This window comes from Bos mutus, chromosome 2 (genome assembly GCF_027580195.1).
Source record: "Bos mutus isolate GX-2022 chromosome 2, NWIPB_WYAK_1.1, whole genome shotgun sequence".
NCBI lineage: Eukaryota > Metazoa > Chordata > Mammalia > Artiodactyla > Bovidae > Bos > Bos mutus.
In genome coordinates, this window is record NC_091618.1 from 88,314,932 (window position 1) to 88,335,254 (window position 20,323).

Genomic DNA, 20,323 nt, shown 5'->3' on the forward strand with positions numbered 1-20,323 from the left:
TGAAGAGAGGATGCAGGGAACAGGACTGGGGCCATGTGAGTTTTCCGGGTGGGCGAGACCCGGCAGGTCTGTGCCCCTCGGAGTGGGGAGAAGAAATGAACCTTTCACACTTCTCAGGGCTGTACGAATCGGAGAATGCGAATGAGCCGGCGCTCGAGGCGCCTTAGAGATAAGCTCTTCCTAAGTACAGGCGCGGTGGGGCAGTTGTGGCTCCTGTTGACATCTTCCCTTCCCGCTTCAGCATAATCCCGCTGCTCAGTGCGGCTGTTCTGCGCGGCGCCTTCCTCGGGGTACCCAGCGAGCGGGGTGTCGGGGCCGCGGAGGCAGAGGCGCACGCTCAGGGGGCGCGGGTTAACTTGCGCACCTGGCACCTGCCACACGGCGAGAGCGCGGGCTGCCGAGCAGAGGGCGGCCGTCGCCGCCACCCCCTTTCTCCGGAGCGGCCGGAGCCTGAGCACGCTCCCGCGGGCCGGCCGCGCAGCGGAGAGAGTGGGTGGGCAGGCGAGGGAGGGGAAGGGAGAGGAAGGAGGGAGGGAGGGAGAGGGCGAGGCGCGTCCCCGCGGCGGGGGCGCGCTCTCGCGCGGGCTGCCGGGATCGCTCGCCGCCGCTGTGGTAATGTCCGCCATGTTGGCCATGGCGCAGGGAGCGGATCGGGCGGGCGAGCGGCGGATCTAGTGTGTGGAAGCGGCCGCGGGCGGCGGGGGGCTGTTTTCGGGCGGGGTGGGCGCCCATGCTGTGGCCGGGGGCAGTGAGGAGGAGGAGGAGGAGCGGGCCGGCCGCGCTGCACTGAGGAAGGAGGTGGAGGAGGCGGCGGGAGTCCTCCCCCCCTCCCCGCCCGCCCCGCCGCCGCCGCCCGGGCTGTTCCTGTGAGGCGGGGAGACAATGAGTAAACTCTCCTTCCGAGCGCGGGCGCTGGACGCCGCCAAACCGCTGCCTATCTACCGCGGCAAGGACATGCCTGATCTCAACGACTGCGTCTCCATCAACCGGGCCGTGCCCCAGATGCCCACCGGGATGGAGAAGGAGGAGGAATCGGTAGGGACTCGAGTGTTTATTACCCCCCCTTCTCTCCTCCCCCCTCCCCTTTGTCAGTCGGGCCTCGCCATTCACAGAGCGCTTTACGCTCGCTGGAGGGCGCCGCTGCCGCTCCAGCGCATGGGACCCTACGCCGGCGGAGTAGCGTAAACCCTTTCGGCCGGCGCAGCGCCCGCCCGCGGCCGCCATGTTGTTGCGTCCCAGTGTTGTGATTAGCTCGCAGCGCCGCTTACGCTGCCGTAAGGGGGCCTTGCCGTAAGCGGCGGCCGGGAATGGCGCAGGGGATGTTCTGGCCGCACTTGGCGTACGGCCTCTGTTTACCTCCCCCCCCCGCACCCGGGTGTGGGATTAATTATTAGGCAAGGGACCCTTTGGCTAGGGAAGATTGCCCCCCCTCCCAGACACACACACTTTTAGCTTTAGTTTCGTATTGGGTTCTCTTTGAAATGAGTTACGGAAAGTAAAGCGCTTTGAAAACAAACATCATCTTCCTCCTAGCAAGGTAATCTCGTTTTTCGGCCCTCGTTCGTGCAGAGGGATGGAGGTGATGGTGCAGCACTGCGGCGGGAGAGGGCGGGGGCCGCGACTAGTAGCAGGATGTAGCGTTAGAAAGCCGCTGACCGGCTAACTCTGTGGCCGGAGCTAGTCGTTTCTGCCTGCCTAGGGGGGACAGCGCCCGCTCCATGCGCTGTGTTAGAAAGGGACCGGGGATGTGCTGTCCTCGGGTCGCGTCCCCGACAGTTGTCATGGCTTGGCGGACGGGGCGGGGGCGTCTTTTAGAAGTTGAGGACCTACTGCATCCAAGGTGACAGCTGCATTTTTTTTTTTAATAATAGCAGTTTAGGGCAAAAATGCTTTCCCCCCGATGGTCTACATTTTGGATACGGTTGAATTTCACCTGGCTTGACAGTGTTGGTGACTCTTGGAGTGGTGTTACTTGCGTGCGAAGTTCATAGTAACTGCACCCTCAAGAATTTCTTCAATGAACCTGTGGTCCCGCCTTATTGTCAACTCCGAGTGTGTGTGGATTGGTTCTCTTGCTTCTGTGACTGTCAAAAGAAGGCCCAAGGTTTCTGTGATTGGTTTTCTCTTTTGACTATTAATATTGCAGGAAATGCTTTTATGCTTTTGATTGGCTGCTCGAGTTGTGACCTCATTATATTACCTTGCTGTTACTACTTTCTGCTGTGATTTAATCACATTTCTCGGTGTTTGATTATTTGAAAGCCTGGGCTTTCTGTAGAAAATGAGTATGTCCTCAATAGCAGATGAACATTCAACTTAAAAAAAAAATAAGATGAAAACCCAAGATGTATATTGAAGGTTTAGAGCTAAGTCTTATGTGAAAATTCTTTCTGTTTTTACGTAAAATTTGTTTCTAGCTTAGCTCAATTTTCCATAGGAAAGAAAATTAAGGGAGTTATAATATATATGAGAATTAATTTAATTGAACTTTAAGTTACATTTCTATTAATGTCATCTCCTGAAAAGAATTGGTGGCTAATGAGTCTTAAAGTATCCGTATTGTATGTTTTTACTTGGACCTTATTATTTTGGTTTGGGAAGAACTTGAGTTAAGAAACTTGTTCTAGAATGGTTAGCCCTTGGATGATATATTACTTTTTGCAGATAGTGATCAGCAACATACTTAATTATTGCTTTAGGCCCTTAGTCGCATAGGTCTTGGTATTATCTTGATTTAACAAGAAAACTTGCAGTTTAGTTCCTGCCTTAAAAATAAATGCTAAACCTCCTTAAGATCCTGTACTATTAAACTTGTCTATAAAGCTTGTGATTTTCAATCTAGAGCATGGGTGCTAATATTTATTATTTTCAGTAATCTGCTTCAACTGCCCGATTTTAGGGAAGAAGAAATCCAGTTTCTGATAGAACTAGAGTTGAAACTCAGGACTTCTGACTCTGTCCTGTCCTTTTTGCTTCTTTAACGTTACAAGTGAAAGTTCTAAAAATAAAAACTGAGCAAATCCTAACAGTTAAGATTTTAAGTCTAGGGTCTTTTGCTTCCCAGAATGTCCAGTTGGGATGTTTTTTCTTTTTCTTCTTTAGCAATCCATTGCCATAACCAGTTGGCAACCTTGTCTCATTCTTTTTCTTTTTTAAATTAAAATATAGGTCAGAAGACTTGTATTTTCATGAATAATAGCCAATTCAGTTCTTCTGGTCTTATTTATAGGACTTATGTTATTAAGCATAATTATTTGTTCATTAAATGTGTATGTGTGTGTGTGTGTGTGTTTGTATGTACATATGTATCGTGGTCAGTATGTGTGCTTATATCTGACTCTTTGTGACTCCATGGACTGTAGCCCCCCAGGCTCCTCTGTCCATAAATTCCCCAGGCAGAAATATGGGAGTGGGTTGACATTTCCTCCTCAAGGGGATCTTCTCAACCCAGTGATGGAACCTGCATCTCCTGAGTCTCCTGCATTAGCAGGTGGATTCTTTGCTACTGCGCCACCTGGGAAGCCCATACAAGCAACAATAAAATAACAATTTCGTGAATGTTTCACTTGTGTTTCAACTTCTGTTATCAAAATATTCTAACTAGTTCCTTTAAGAAGTATGTTCTTTTTAATCACATAACTTCTTTTTAAAAACCGAAGGAAAACCTCAGCTTTCGGATTTATAATTGTTTCTTGGCATTTCTACATCATCTGTAGTATGACCTCTTCCTGCTTGGTTGGTAGTATCCTTTGACTTCACTTTATAAACTTCATGGATCTGCTATCCCCACACCCTAACACCCCCCCAGCCTTAAAGTTAAGGACTGTCTCTATTTAGCTGTTTGAATGTCATTAAACTTTGTGTAGTTATTAACTCCGTTTTGAGTTACATTTTGATAATACCTAGGTGAGGTGGTCTAGGTGTTCTTCGGTCCTGGAGCATTCGGTCATAGCTGACCGTATTCATTCTTTTAGCTCGGCTCCTTTGGACATAGAGGCATACTTGCTTTCTTCCCTTTTTTTATTCTCATTGTTTTTGCCTAAGGTCTCCCAGTTGGCGTCCTTTTATAATTCAGTTTCTGTAGTGTTTCTCATGGCATTTGCCTAGGTCAGATACTGTAAATTTAGGTTTACCTGGAATCTAAACAACTGGAAAGATTAGGTGATTCATATTCTGCTACCTTTCCAGGAGTGTTGTAAAGTGATAGTTGATTTTAACAATAGCTGCCATTTTTTGAATACTTAAGCCACAGTTACTATGCTGAGAACTTTATATATGTTGGTTCATTTAATCCTCTTTAAAATCACCTTTTTGAGATATAATCTGTATAAAGTAAAACATACCCATTTAAGGCATAGGGTTCAATTGAATTTCAACAAGTGTGTGCACCCATGGAAGCATCATCACAATCAAGATATAGGAATATATCAATTATCCTAAAAGTACCCTTTTGCTCCTGTGGAAGTCTGTCCCTTTAGTAGTTCTGAGCTTTCTTTCACTGCTGGTTAGTTTTGCCTTTTTGAGAATTTCATGTAAATGCAGTCATATGTTTTCTTGTGTTTGGCTTCTTCTGCTCAGTGTGATGCATTAAAGCTTCATTCCTGTTGTGTGTATTAGCTCACTTACTGAATATGGAGTAGTATTTCAGTGAATTGATATGGTGTAATATATTCATTCATCTATCTATTGCTGTATATTTGAGTTATTTCTAGTTTTTGGTTTTCATTTAATCCTTGTAACAGCCCTGAAGGTCTCACTGCTGATAACTGGCAAGACTAGAATTCAAACTATTTAATGTTACAAAAGCCCATTCTCATAACCACGGTGCTTCATATTGACTTCTTATAGAACCCTGAATTATCTTCTGAACTGTTATTAAGTTCATTACAGTTTCTGTGAATAATTTTTGCTTTTTGTAATTACAGGGAACTTTAAAAGGTGATACTGATTTTATTGGAATATTATTAAGCAACACAGTTTTTCATCACTTAACTTTTGCTGTAGGCCTTTCACATTCCCCACCCCCACCCCACCCCCTACTTTTTTTTTCTTAGAAATCTGTTAACTTTTTTCTCCCTGTATTGGCACCATTATGTTTGTGTGTTTGTGGTATCTTAAGCATGTAAGAAAGTTGTCACAAACTATTCTATTATTTAGATTTTCTCCTAAGCAGTTGCAACCTTTGTAAGGCCAAGGATCTTTGCATATTTTGTTCATTAATATACTCCAGTTGCCCGAAACTTCGCCTTAGTATGTAATATATACTTGATAAATGTATGCTTGTTGAGTGTTGGATGAGCTTCTGTTTCTATAGCAAGAGCTGAACATGAGCTCTGGGTGTGTATAATTCATTAGCGGAATTTGTTATTCTTCCAAATACTCCTTTTGGTTTCTTACTTTGAAACTGTGTATCATTCAAGGGATAGATCTGATAGAGTGCCTGAAGAACTATGGATGGAGGATCGTGACATTGTACAGGAGACAGGGATCAAGACCATCCCCAAGAAAAAGAAATGCAAAAAGGCAAAATGGTTGTCTGAGGAGGCCTTACAAATAGCTGTGAAAAGAAGAGAAGCGAAAGGCAAAGGAGAAAAGGAAAGATATACCCATTTGAATTCAGAGTTCCAAGGAATAACAAGGAGAGATAAGAAAGCCTTCCTCCAGGATCAGTGCAAAGAAACAGAGGAAAACAATAGAATGGAAAAGACTAGAGATCTCTTCAAGAAAATTAGAGATACCAAGGTAACATTTCATGCAAAGATGGGCTCAATAAAGGACAGAGATGGTATGGACCTAACAGAAGCAGAAGATATTAAGAAGAGGTGGCAAGAATACACAGAAGAACTGTACAAAAAAGATCTTCATGATCCAGATAATCACAATGGCGTAATCACTCACCTAGAGCTAGACATCCTGGAATGAGAAGTCAAGTGGGCCTCAGGAAGCATCACTGAGAACAAAGCTAGTAGAGGTGATGGAATTCCAGTTGAGCTATTTCAAATCCTGAAAGATAATGCTATGAGAGTGCTGCACTCAGTATACCAGCAAATTTGGAAAACTCAGCAGTGGCCACAGGACTGGAAAAAGTCAGTTTTTATTCCAATCCCAAACAAAAGCAGTGCCAAAAAATGCTCAAACTACCACACAATTGTACTCATCTCACATGCTAGCAAAGTAATGGTCAAAATTCTCCAAGCCAAGCTTTAACAGTACGTGAACCGTGAACTTCCAGATGTTCAAGCTGGAGTTAGAAAAGGCAGAGGAACCACAGATCAAATTGCCGACATCCAATGGATCATTGAAAAAGCAAGAGAGTTCCAGAAAAACATCTATTTCTGCTTTATTGACTATGCCAAAGCCTTTGACTGTGTGGATTACAACAAACTGGAAAATTGTTCAAGAGATGGGAATACCAGACCACCTGACCTGCCTCTTGAGAAATCTATATGTAGGTCAAGAAGCAACAGTTAGAACTGGACATGGAACAACAGACTGGTTCCATATCGGGAAAGGAGTATATCAAGACTGTATATTGTCACCCTGCTTATTTAATTTCTATGCAGAGTACATCATGAGAAATGCCGGGCTGGAAGAAGCACAAGCTGGAATCAAGTTTGCCGGGAGAAATATCAATAACGTCAGATATGCAGATGACACCACACTTACGGCAGAAAGCGAAGAAGAACTAGAGAGCCTCTTGATGAAAATGAAAGTGGAGAGTGAAAAAGTTGGCTTAAAACTCAACATTCAGAAAACTGAGATCATGGCATCTGGTCCCATCACTTCATGGGAAATAGATGGGGAAACAGTGGAAACAGTGCTGACTTTATTTTTGGGGGCTCCAAAATCACTGAAGATGGTGATTGCAGCCATGAAATTAAAAGACACTTACTCCTTGGAAGGAAAGTTACGACCAACCTAGACAGCATATTAAAAAGCAGAGACAGTGCTCGCTTCGGCAGCACATATACTAAAATTGGAACGATACAGAGAAGATTAGCATGGCCCCTGCGCAAGGATGACACGCAAATTCGTGAAGCGTTCCATATTTTTTACCTGTGTCAGATTCATTTTGATATTTGGCAAAACTAATACAATTATGTAAAGTTTAAAAATAAAATAAAATTAAAAAAAAAAAAAAAAGAAGAGACATTACTTTGCCAACAAAGGTCCGTTTAGTCAAGGCTATGGTCTTTCCAATAGTCATGTATGGATGTGAGAGTTGGACTGTAAAGAAAGCTGAGTGCTGAAGCATTGATGCTTTTGAACTGTCATGCTGGAGAAGACTCTTGAGAGTCCCTTGGACTGCAAGGAGATCCAACCAGTTCATCCTAAAGGAAATTAGTCCTGAATACTCACTGGAAGGACTGATGCTGAAGCTCCAATACTTTGACCCCCCTGATGCGAAGAACTGATTCATTGGAAAAGACCCTGATTATGGAGGAGAAGAGGATGACAGGATAAGATGGTTGGATGGCATCACTGACTTGATGGACATGAGTTTGAGTGAACTCTGGGAGTTGGTGATGGACAGGGAGGCCTGGCGTGCTGTGGTTCATGGGGTCGCAAAGAGTCAGACATGACTGAGGGACCGAACTGAACTGAAATCTTTTTATTTCCTCTTAAGTCAAAGGATTCTTTTAAGTACAGAATTTTTTGCACATAGTGTAGCTGCAGTATTGGCGTTTATATTGTGTTAATTATGCCTCTCATCGGTGTATGTAGCTTTGTGTAAAATACTTCCTCACATCAGAGTGAGCCAAAATCTACATGAAGCACGTGATCCACTTATATTTTTTTTTAACAAGACCATGACTGGTTTGAATTGCCATTTCTACCCTCATGTTAGTTGCCTAATTTTTGTCATCTTAATATTTTAAGTGATATTTTGATTGATAGGATCAAAGTATATTCATTTTTCTACCATTTTTGGTACTGATGTATTTCATGTTTCATAATAGGGGAGTTCACGAATATAAAATACAATTTTGTAGATGATATTGTAAAAATATTACATGTTTATTCTTTCAGCAAAAGCAAATATTGGCCAGATATAGTGTAAGTGCCAGGTTTTATCTAAATAAGATATTGGATAACTAAACAGGTCTGAATATTCGAAGTGTATGGACTGTTGTGTGCTAAAGTGTTAGGATTTAAAGAAACATACAATACAGATCTTGCCTTAGGGAATTTGAATGAGTCATAAAGTCACCCTAAGAGACATTTAAAAGAGTTAAAAAAAGTGAAATGTTAGTATAGTTAATAGGAATTAAGAGTAAACCAATGCTGGAATATAGAGAAAATGCTTCTTGGAGAGAAATTTAGCAATTTGGGCTGTCAGGTTTGGTTGTATAGTGTAAGTTGAAGCAAATACTTGAGTACAGGAATATCTAAAGCAAGTTCTGTGGTTAAGTAGACTAAAGGAAGGTTCTTCCATATATATATATATTTTTAATCTATGCTTGTTTATACTTTTTCCCTTGCTGATAGAAGCTTCAGGAGGGTAGCAGTATGTTTTTTTTCTGAGTGCATTATTCTCTTAGCTCTTTCTCCTTCATTTGGACATATGGATGGCTTTCACTTCTTTTCTTTCCCTTCCTTTGTTCCCTCCTTTATCTAGAAAGTGTTTAGAACATGGACAGTGCTATGTATATATTTGGTGAATGAATGAAAAATAGTTGGGATGGAGATTAGATTTTTGAAACCGTAGAGTTATAGCAGATTTTAGATAGTTTTAAATGCTAAGTCCAAGAGTTTGTAGGAAGATGTAGAATAAAGTATTATGTGAGTATGAAGTTTTTCTCTAGTTTTGGTTCTGTTATTAAGTGGCCATATCATTTGGGAAAACGTGCCCACCTTCTCTGAGCCTCACATCAATCATCACTATCATCACAGCTACCATTTATTGAGTGTACGTTAGCAAGTGTGTTGAGTATGTGCCAGGCATTTTATTAAACAGTTGGTTATTTAGAGCTCATTATAATGGTAGGATGTGTCGGTGCCATTATCTCTTTTCCACAAGAGACTGAAGCTTCATAAATTAAGCAGCTTCCCCCACCTATACCAGAACACGAGAGAGCCAGTATTAAAACTTGTGCCCTTTGGGTGATTGACTCCAGGGTTTTTATCTTTACCATTGCTCCATCTGTAAAATGAGTGGGTTGAAAACTAGATCATATCTAAGGTTCATTACATCTGTTCTTCTCTATCGTTTATTAGCCCATGGGCATGGAGGAGTCATTTTGTCTCAGGGAATGATGTTATGAAAGAAACTTGGTGGAGAATGCCTTTTGTAAACACATTCCTTTTTTTGAAAAGAGGCCTAAAAATATTTGACAGGTAGGACCATTAGGTTGATTTCAAGTAATGGAAGCCAAATTTTATTTCTTTAAGGTTCCTGGGGTTGTTTCATAGACAACACAGAAGGGTTGAACAGTCAACGCTTGGCCCACCAGGAACCAGGGCAGCTGTGTGCCCTTCAGCAGCAAGTGACATTGAAAGTGAAAGAAAGTGAAAGTGGACGTCGCTTAGTTGTGTCCAACTCTTTGCAACCCCCATGGACTATATAGTCCGTGGAATTCTCCAGGCAAGAATACTGGAGTGGGTAGCCTTTCCCTTCTCCAGCGGGTCTTCCCAACCTAGGAATTGAACCCGGGTCTCCTGCATTGGAGGCGTATTCTTTATCAACTGAGCTGTCAGGGAATCCTGGGTGACATTAATATAACTCAATTCTAGTAATTATCAAATTTTTGAGAAGTAGTGTGGGCTTCCCTGGTGGTTCAAAAGAATATGTGTCTGTTACAGGAGATTGCCTACAGTGCAGATCTGGGTTTGATCCCTGGGTCAGGAACATCCTCTGGAGATGGAAATGTCAACCCACTCCAGTATTCTTGCCTGGGAAATCCCGTGGAAAGGGGAACCTGGTGGACTATAGCCATGGGTTCGCAAGATTTGGACACGATTTAGCAACTACACAACCGCCACCGAAGGGTAGTGGTTAAGTGCATGTATTCTGGAGCCGGACTATGGGTTTGAGTCCTCAGGCAGAATAATTTCATCTATAAAATTTCATGGAGTTGTTGGGAAGATGAATTGTAGTGTGCTTGGGATAGTTTGAGACATGCAGCAAATGTTCAATAAATATTATCTATTATTATCATCTGTATTATATTTCTTTTAGCTTTTCAACTCCAGGTTCCTTGCACAGCTGTAATCCAGAGGATAGACTTTGGGGGAAATACCAGGAATAAGGGATGAAGACAGTGAACAATTCTCTGATTAGGGTTCTGAGGATAGGCATTAGGATAATCTCCTAAATCTCTCTCTGTTGAGATGTGGTTATCTTATGTCAGAGTTTTTAACAAATATCAAGATTAGTGTCACTTTTGAAGGCAAGAATTTTATAAAGTTACACTAAAGAAATTGTTGAAATAAATGCTCAGTTCATCTGTCAGAAGATGACTTGAATGTGCTCGAGTATTGTGTTTAACCACATTGTAGTAAAGTTTCACAGTGTTACGCAAAAGGAACAAACAAAAGCAAAATGCTCCAGATTCCTGAGATAGAGGATTATTATTGATTTAGCTTGGATCAGTTCAGTTCAGTTGCTCAATCATGTCCGACTCTTTGCAACCCCATGGACTGCAGACGCCAGGCCTCGCTGTCCATCACCAACTCCCGGAGTTTACTCAAACCCATGTCCGTTGAGTCAGTGATGCCATCCAACCATCTCATTCTCTGTCGTCCCCTTCTCCTCCATCTTCAGTCTTTCCCAGCATCAGGGTCTTCTCAAATGAGTCGGGTGTCCTCTAAGTCAAGGAACAGGGGAAGTTAGTATACAAGTGCAGTCAGGGGCTCGCCCCCTGAGGATGAAGCTTAGCTAGGAAGCTGCCCTGAGAGATGTGCTACTGATGGATATATGAATGTGTATACTTGGTTGTGTTTTTGCAAACTTCAAAGGTGTTTTAATGAGATGGAAATGTTTTGCATTACACTTTTTTAAATGAAAGTTGAATGAAGGACTATAAAAGAAGTCTCCAAAATCCTTTTAAAGAAAGCAAATCCTTTACAATTACTAATTTTCAGTGTAGTAAGGGATGAAATTTTCTGTGACTTTGAATAAATTATTTAACCTTCCTAAGCCCTTAGTTTCCTCATTTGTGAAATAGAATTGAACTGAGTGATCTTTAAAGTTCCTTTAGCTATAAAAATTTCTTGCATCTGTGAATTCACACATCTACCTACTGGGCATATCATACAGAAGGTAAATCATATGAAAAGAACTAACAGATGAGAGATTGAATATTAGGAAGATATTAACGGGTAAGATTTAATTCTTTAACGTTAATGCTATGCTGTCGATTTGGTTTAGATTTCTTTCTTTTTTTCTTTTTTTAAGGAGGATCAGTTACATATCCACTGTCTTGTACTGTTTTTTTTTCCTAGAGATCAAGAGAGCAATCTACTCTGCGGTATGATGTGTTTCCTTGCTTTCATGAGATTTTCTTTCACTCTATTTACTACTCTTACTCATTGCTGTAAATGTTCTGAATATGAGTATACTTTTTGCTTCATGCTGCTGCTTCTAAGTCGCTTCAGTCGTGTCCGACTCTGTGCGACCCCATAGATGGCAGCCCACCAGGCTCCCCCATCCCTAGGATTCTCCAGGCAAGAACACTGGAGTGGGTTGCCATTTCCTTGCCCAATGCATGAAAGTGAAAAGTGAAAGTGAAGTTGCTCAGTCGTGTCCGACTCTTCGTGACCCCATGGACTGTAGCCCACCAGTCTCCTCCGTCCACATAACACAAGCTTATTTTAACTTCTCAGTACCATGTTTTTCACTTGGTCTGTATGTATGGATATGGATGTATGTATAAACAGAGTGAGTACATGTGAGAGAATGGACATTTATTTTCTCAAGTAGACCAGATCCTCTAAGGATGTTATCGTTTCTTTGTTTTATTCAGCACAGGCTGAGTGCCTTCTCAGACACTTAAGTGATAGAAAGTTTGTAATACAGACATTGACTGTGATCTTGACCTCTGGGATTGAGTTTGATTGTATTACTGAATAAACAGCTGGCATCTTATTTCATTTTAAGTAGAGCTGAAGTAGAGAAATGGTAATGGGAGCATAGGAGACAGCCTGAGGAGCAGAGGATGGTAGGTAGAAATGAGCCATGGAGCAGGCCAGTGCAGAGGGTACAGACTGGATAACAGAAGGTCCAGTATACTTATTTGATTATCTTAAAACCGACTCTTAATTATTGTCTACAGGCAAAAATGGAACAGAAGTTCAGACTACTTTATTATTCAGTACTGTTCTTTGTGTGATTAATATTGGAGAAAGAGGTCAGTCACTTCCAAATTCTCCCTAGTACCATTTCCTTATATTTGTTTTGTTGTTGTTCAGTCGCTCAGTCAGGTCTGACTCTTTGCAACCTCATGGACTGCAACACACCAGGCTTCCCTGTCCTTCACTATCTCCAGGAGTTTGCTCAGACTCAAGTCCGTTGAGTCATTGGTGCCATCCAACCATCTCATCCTCTGCTGTCCCTTCTTCTCCTGCCCTCGGTCATTCCTTAGCATCAGGGTCTTTTCTAGTGAGTTGGCTCTTCCAATCAGGTGGCCAAAGTATTGAAGCTTCAGCATCAGTCCTTCCAATGAATATTCAGGGTTGATTTCCTTTAGGATTACTTTATGTTTCTGTTTTCTGGTCAGTTTTACTGTGCAGTCTGAGGAACGCAGAGTCCAAGAGTCAGCCAAGCTCACTGTCTTAACTCACATCCATATCTTTGCTTCTGGCTTTCTTACCTCCTTTTTTGTTGTTGTTGGCAGAAGGATATAAGGTTGTAAGCTGGGGAGTCAGCAAGCAGCCAGCCCTAAATTGTACAGCTAATTTGATAAAGTTATTGGAACTTTGAAATAGTGATATAGGTTTCAGTTTTGGCTTCTGTCACTTTCCTCTAGGCAAGATAAATTATCTCTTTAAGCCACTTTTCTTCATATGTTTAATGAGAAGTATCTCAAAAGGTAATTTAAAAGATGAACTTTTTGGAAAAACTTAAAGTCAGTGTCTCATACAGGTGACTGTATTTTTAATTATTAATAACAATTTCCAGTTATACAACGTAATAAGTGTGAAGGAATATAGAAGTGTAAAATATTCAGAGTATCTCCATGCATTACTGTGTGGCATAGTTTCACTTTTCTTCTCCTGCCATTTAAATAAATTTTTATAGCTTTGAAACATTAGCAAGTTGATACATATATTTTGCTCCTTCTATCTTTGTTTCCTGGCAGAGCATTAGTAATCCAATTAAAAAATGAAAGACTAAAGATTAGCAGCCAAGAAAACTAAATCTTCAATTAATTCTCAGTAATAATTGAATCATAAATAGTTGATAGTGAAATACTGTATTTGTTTTTAGAAGTGATTTTTATTTTAGACATATTAGTCATAGAGGAAAAGAGAGTTTAGCGATGAAAATTGTTCAGTGGGTGGTGTACACTGGAGAAATGAATGAAGAAAGACGTTCCAATAGACCAGTGAACCCTGGTGTGAACACCTGTTTGGAAACTTTGGAAAGCAGGGTAATGAAGAGGGTCAGCAAAAACAAGACCGGGAACTGACTGTGGCTCAGATCATGAACTCCTTATTGCCAAATTCAGACTTAAATGGAAGAAAGTAGGGAAAACCACTAGACCATTCAGGTATGACCTAAATCAAATCCCTTATGATTATACAGTGGAAGTGAGAAATAGATTTAAGGGCCTAGATCTGATAGATCGAGTGCCTGATGAACTATGGACGGAGGTTCGTGACATTGTACCAGAGGCGGGGATCAAGACCATCCCCATGGAAAAGAAATGCAAAAAAGCAAAATGGCTGTCTGGGGAGGCCTTACAAATAGCTGTGAAAAGAAGAGAAGTGAAAAGCAAAGGAGAAAAGGAAAGATATAAGCATCTGAATGCAGAGTTCTAAAGAACAGCAAGAAGAGATAAGAAAGCCTTCCTCAGTGATCGAGGAAAACAACAGTATGGGAAAGGCTAGAGATCTCTTCAAGAAAATTAGAGATACCAAGGGAACATTTCATGCAAAGATGGGCTCGATAAAGGACAGAAATGGTATGGACTTAACAGAAGCAAAAGATATTAAGAAGAGGTGGCAAGAATACACAGAAGAACTATACAGAAAAGATTACCACAACCCAGATAATCACGATGGTGTGATCACTCACCTAGAGCCAAACATCCCGGAATGTGAAGTCAAGTGGGCCTTAGAAAGCATCACCACGAACAAAGCTAGTGGAGGTGATGGAATTCCAGTTGAGCTCTTTCAAATCCTGAAAGATGATGCTGTGAAAGTGCTGCACTCAATATGCCAGCAAATTTGGAAAACTCAGCAGTGGCCACAGGACTGGAAAATGTCAGTTTTCATTCCAATCCCAAAGAAAGGCAATGCCAAAGAATGCTTAAACTACCGCACAACTGCACTCATCTCACATGCTAGTAAAATAATGCTCAAAAATTTCCAAGCCAGGCTTCAGCAGTATGTGAACTGTGAACTTCCAGATGTTCAAGCTGGTTTTAGAAAAGGCAGAGAAACCAGAGACCAAATTACCAACATCCGCTGGATCATGGAAAAAGCAAGAGAGTTCCAGAAAAACATCTATTTCTGCTTTATTGACTGTGCCAAAGCCTTTGACTGTGTGGATCACAATAAACTGTGGAAAATTGTTCAAGAGATGGGAATACCAGACCACCTGACCTGCTTGTTGAGAAACCTGTATGCAGGTCAGGAAGCAACAGTTAGAACTGGACATGGAACAACAGACTGGTTCCAGATAGGAAAAGGAGTATGTCAAGGCTGTGTATTGTCACCCTGTTTATTTAACTTCTATGCAGAGTACATCATGAGAAACGCTGGGCTGGAGGAAGCACAAGCTGGAATCAAGATTGCTGGGAGAAATATCAATAACCTCAGATATGCAGATGACACCTCCCTTATGGCAGAAAGTGAAGAGGAACTAAAAAGCCTCTTGATGAAAGTGAAAGAGGAGAGTGAAAAAGTTGACTTAAAGCTCAACGCTCAGAAAACGAAGATCATGGCATTTGGTCCCATCACTTCATGGGAAATAGATGGGGAAACAGTGGAAACAGTGTCAGACTTTATTTTTTGGGGCTCCAAAATCACTGCAGATGATGATTGCAGCCATGAAATTAAAAGACGCTTGCTCCTTGGAAGGAAAGCTATGACCAGCCTAGATAGCATATTCAAAAGCAGAGACATTACTTTGCCAACAAAGGTCCATCTAGTCAAGGCTATGGTTTTTCCTGTGGCCATGTATGGATGTGAGAGTTGGACTGTGAAGAAAGCTGAGCACCAAAGAATTGATGCTTTTGAACTGTGCTGTTGGAGAAGACTCGAGAGTCCCTTGGACTGCAAGGAGATCCAACCAGTCCATTCTAAAGCAGATCAGTCCTGGGTATTCTTTGGAAGGACTGATGCTAAAGCTGAAACTCCAATACTTTGGCCACCTCATGCGAAGAGTTGACTCGTTGGAAAAGACTCTGATGCTGGGAGGGATTGGGGGCAGGAGGAGAAGGGGATGAGAGAGGATGAGATGGCTGGATGGCATCACCGACTCAATGGACGTGAGTTGGGGTGAACTCCGGGAGTTGGTGATGGACAGGGAGGCCTGGCGTGCTGCGATTCATGGGGTCGCAAAAAGTCGGACACGACTGAGCGACTGAACTGAAGAGGGTAATCTTGCCACTTATTTGATCTTTGAGATGTTGCTATAAACTGTGACATTTTTGATCTTCAGTTCGTAGTTGGTTATATGAACTGTCCATGCACGCCAGGATAGTTGTTTCATCAATCTCCTGCCCACTGATTTCTGGTAGCATTCCAAATTGGGATAGTTCCCTCCCTCAAATTTTTTCAGTGAGAACTGTTGCAATTGAATTGAGAACCATTATATCAAGGCTGCTCCTTTTTTTATTTGGTGACTTGAACTCCTTTGGCAGTCTGTTGAAACTCTTCAGAATGATGTTCTAAATGCATAAACTAGTTATATTGAAATAAGTTATCAAAATATTAAAAAGTTTTAATTTGCATTCCTTATTAACATAATAGGGATCTAGAGTTGAGTCTGATTATCTTAGGATTATCTTAAATAATCCTAAGTATTTTAGTAAATGTAACCTCTGTAATATGACAATGAAAATATTTATCATGTCTGTTGGGTTTTGCTAAGTCACAAGTATTACCAGTACTACTGTGATCTGTTACGTATTGTTAATAATTGAAGAAAATGTTAAATTTGTTAGTTAATGAATTAGAGAAATGATTTATTTTCTCACCCAAGTTCATGGACCCCCTCAATTCTTTCTTTAGATGTTTTGGGGATCAATGACCTGAGGTTCAGAACCCCTCAGGAGTTTCTGTAGCCTGAATGGCAGTTGCATTCCTCTATCATACTTGTCCCAAATACACAGTCAGGCTACAGATTTTATCCCCATTATTGTAAAGGAAATGCTCCTATAAACGGAGTTTTTTTCATGTTTAAGACATCATCTAGCTTTTTTAAGTTGAAAAGTAATTGGCCCACATGATTTAAAGTAAAAACCTAATAGCCAAATATAATATGCATAAAAATTAAATGTCCTTTCCTGCAACTCCAGACACTCCATGCTGCTGCTGCTGCTGTTGCTGCTAAGTCGCTTCAGTTGTGTCCGATTCTGTGCGACCCCACAGGTGGCAGCCCACCAGGCTCCCCTGTCCCTGGGATTCTCCAGGCAAGAACACTGGAGTGGGTTGCTATTTCCTTCTCCAGTGCATGAAAGTGAAAAGTGAAAGTGAAGTCGCTCAGTCGTGTCCTACTCTTCGCTAGCCCATGGACTACAGCCTTCCAGGCTCCCTCATCCATGGGATTTTCCAGGCAAGAGTACTGGAGTGGGGTGCCATTGGAGTGGGTTGTCTTCTCCGCCAGACACTCCATTGAGGCAGCTTATTTGTAGCATCATGTGTGTACACTTAGAAATAAACAAATGCTTTTTACTTGGTAAAGTGGACAAGTTTTTCTCTTGTATTCATTTTGTAAGTGAGTAATACGTGACTTTAGTGTTAATTTCTTAATCTAGAGTCATAAAGTCAGGTAATTTTGATTTTAAGTTTCTTCCCTTTAAAATCTTGGAAGAATTGAGAATTGGCATATTGTAGTTTTCTGTTGAAGTTTGGTTATCAAACCTTAACTTCATATCCCATGTGGGAATTTGCTTTGTTAGTAAGCATTGCATTGTTCATAGTAGGACTTTTATTTTCCTATATGCAAAATGTATTAAAGTCAGATTGACTGTTGATTAAGTGACTTGTCAGTGTGTATTTTCTGTAACAATTATTTTTAGTTTTAAATAGCATCCTGGGTCAGAAGAGCATCAGTATGGTATCCCTTTTAACAAAGCTGTCTTATTTCAGATAGCGCTTTGGTAAGATGGGCCTTCCATACACTCTGTCTTCTGTCAGACTTGGACTGTAGATGTCTGTAATGTTTATTCATTCAGTAAAATAGCTCTAAGAACACAGGAACAGTGTCTGTGCTACCTTTGTGTCGATCATCTGGTACAGTGAATGGCATATGGTTGTTGCTCACTAAATATTTGCTGAGAGAATAAACGTTTGCATTGTACTTGACATACAGAAAGGGATGAGATGTGTTTATTACCTGTCTTCAGCTTATTGTCCCACAGAAAAGAGTACACAGATAACTTCATATGAGGGTTAGTGTGCTATGTGGAAGATAAAAATGATACTGTAGAAATTTGTGTCATAAGGGGACATCCTTTGAATTGGAGTAGTATATGTGATGGAGAAGGCAGTGGTACCCCACTCCAGTACTCTTGCCTGGAGAATCCATGGACAGAGGAACCTGGTAGGCTGCAGTCCATGGGGTCTTTAGGAATCAGACACAACTGAGCGGCTTTGCTTTCACTTTTCACTTTCATGCATCGGAGAAGGAAATGGCAACCTACTCCAGTGTTCTTGCCTGGAGAATCCCAGGGACAGGGGAACCTGGTGGGAGGCCGTCTCTGGGGTCACACAGAGTCGGACGTGACTGAAGCGACTTAGCAGCAGCAGCAGCAGTTATCCTTTAGCATCATCAGGGCTTTCAGAATACCTCAAAAGAAAAAAAAAGATTTAGGTCAGTGATTCTCAAACTTTGGCATGCTTCAGAATCACCTGGGCCACTAATCAACTGGGCTCCATTCCCAGAGTAATAGGATTCAGTCAGTGTGCCATGGGGCTCAGGGAATTTACATTATTAACAATTCCTAGGTGATCCTAATACTGCTTGTCCAGGGAGAACCGTCAGTTTAGAAGGGAGAATAGTGGCTCTCATTTTGGCCACATGTCCCATTATCTGGGATGCTTTTGTAAAATACATGTCTAGGCTTTCCCCTGAGTTTACCAATCAAATCACAATTCATGGCTGATTCTGATTCTAGATAGGAAAAAAGGGTTAGTACTTGTGCCCATGATCTCTGCCTGTCTGCCGTGCCATTGTACCACTCCTTTCACGGTTTCTTCTCCTGTGTTCTTGTTCATTGGCTTTCAAACTTTTTAGGCTGTAACTCAATGTGTTTGTACCCAAAATAAAGTGCAGCTTGACACACACATACATACTAATATGCAATTAGGTTCCATTTTTTTTGCAGTAGTTCTATTAAGTTGCCATGAACAATTAGTAGTGAATACCGAACCATTGCTCTTAAAGGAAACACAGGATTAGGCCCACTTGGGCCCCTGGTCACAGTATTTCAGTTCAGTTCAGTTGCTCAGCCATGTCCAACTCTACGCAACCCCATAGACTGCAACATGCCAGGCTTCCCTGTCCATCCCAACTCCCGGAATTTACTCAAACTCATGTCCATTGAGTTGGTGATGCCATCCAACCATCTCATCCTCTGTCATCCCCTTCTCTCACCTTCAGTCTTTCCCAGCATCAGGGTCTTTTCAAATGAGTCAGCTCTTCCCATCAGGTGGTCAAAGTATTGGAATTTTAGCTTCAGCGTCAGTCCTTCCAATGAGTATTCAGGACTGATTTCCTTTAGGTTGAACTGGTTGGATCTCCTAGCAAGGGACTCTCAAGAGTATCTTTTCCAGTACTACAGTTCAAAAGCATCAATTGTTTGGCACTCAGCTTTCTTTATAGTCCCAACTCTCACATCCATACGTGACAACTGGAAAAACCATAGCTTTGACTAGACGGACCTTTGTTGGCGAAGTAATGTCTCTGCTCTTTCATTATGCTGTCTGGGTTGGTCTAATTTTTCTTCCAAGGAGCAAGCATCTTAATTTCATGGCTGCAATCATCTGCAGTGATTTTGGAGCCCCCCAAAATAAAGTCTGTCACTGTTTCCATTGTTTCCCCATCTATTTGCCATGAAGTGGTGGGACTGGATGCCATGATCTTAGTTTTCTGAATGTTGAGTTTTAAGCCAACTTTTTCACTCTTTCATTGTCAAGAGGCTCTTTAGTTCTTCTTCGCTCTCTGCCATAAAGCAATTAATCCATAACCTTGTTATATATGTTTCTGTTAAAGATACTTTTACCTGTTGTTGCTTCATTGACATTGAATTCAGCCAGCAGTACTGTAGCTCATGCCTGAGTGAAACTTGTCTAACACGTATACTTTCTCTGTAAGGCACATCATAGCCTTCTTTTGCTCAGAAACATTAGACAGCATTTCACTATACTTTGGGGGAGGGGCATAAACAATGATATGATTTAAAAAAACCACAAAAATGTGAAAAGTATGACACTAAATATAACATTAAAAGGATACTTGTTTACAGTATGAGATCTGAAACAGGAAATCAGAACATTGCCTTGTTTGACCTCAGTTGGAAACTTATGGATCAGTGGGAAGTACTCGAAGTGTTGGTTTTAGGGTCACAGATAAATTTTAACAAGTAGGTGAATTTGCAGACATGGAATTTGTGAATAATGAGAATTGGCTATGCATATATATTTCTTCTCCTTTTCATTTCTGTTTTGTTATATTGATTTCATTACTGGGGGTTCAACCCAGTTTGAAAAACACTGCTGTAATTTAGCAACAGGGGTTATATATTATTTACTATTTATGTAGTGATGTTGTAAGTTATGTTAAACTCTCTCCATGTACACACACATACTGTTTTTCTCTCTGTCTTATTTTAGAGGACATAGTGTTTAATCTTGGTGATAGGGCATTCGGCTTTTGGAGATACATCATCAGGCTTATGTTTGTGAAAGATCATTGTTGTCAGATGGATTG

At 41.4% G+C, this 20,323-nt stretch overlaps 1 protein-coding gene and 1 non-coding gene across 3 annotated transcripts in view; both read left to right on the plus strand.

Moving 5' to 3' along the window:
• Nucleotides 1-604: 604 nt before the first annotated feature.
• The window catches only part of EPC2 (enhancer of polycomb homolog 2), a 128,286-nt gene continuing 108,567 nt past the window's right edge, over nt 605-20,323 (plus strand). For both annotated transcript variants that reach the window (XM_070390166.1, XM_005895068.2), the window contains exon 1: nt 605-1,035. In XM_070390166.1, the coding sequence (XP_070246267.1) occupies nt 883-1,035 (153 nt within the window). In that variant the 5' untranslated portion in view covers nt 605-882. The remainder of the gene's footprint in view (nt 1,036-20,323) is intronic.
• Nucleotides 6,947-7,053, plus strand: LOC138985061 (U6 spliceosomal RNA). Its single transcript, XR_011462298.1, has one exon. It is a non-coding gene; the product is annotated as a U6 spliceosomal RNA (small nuclear RNA).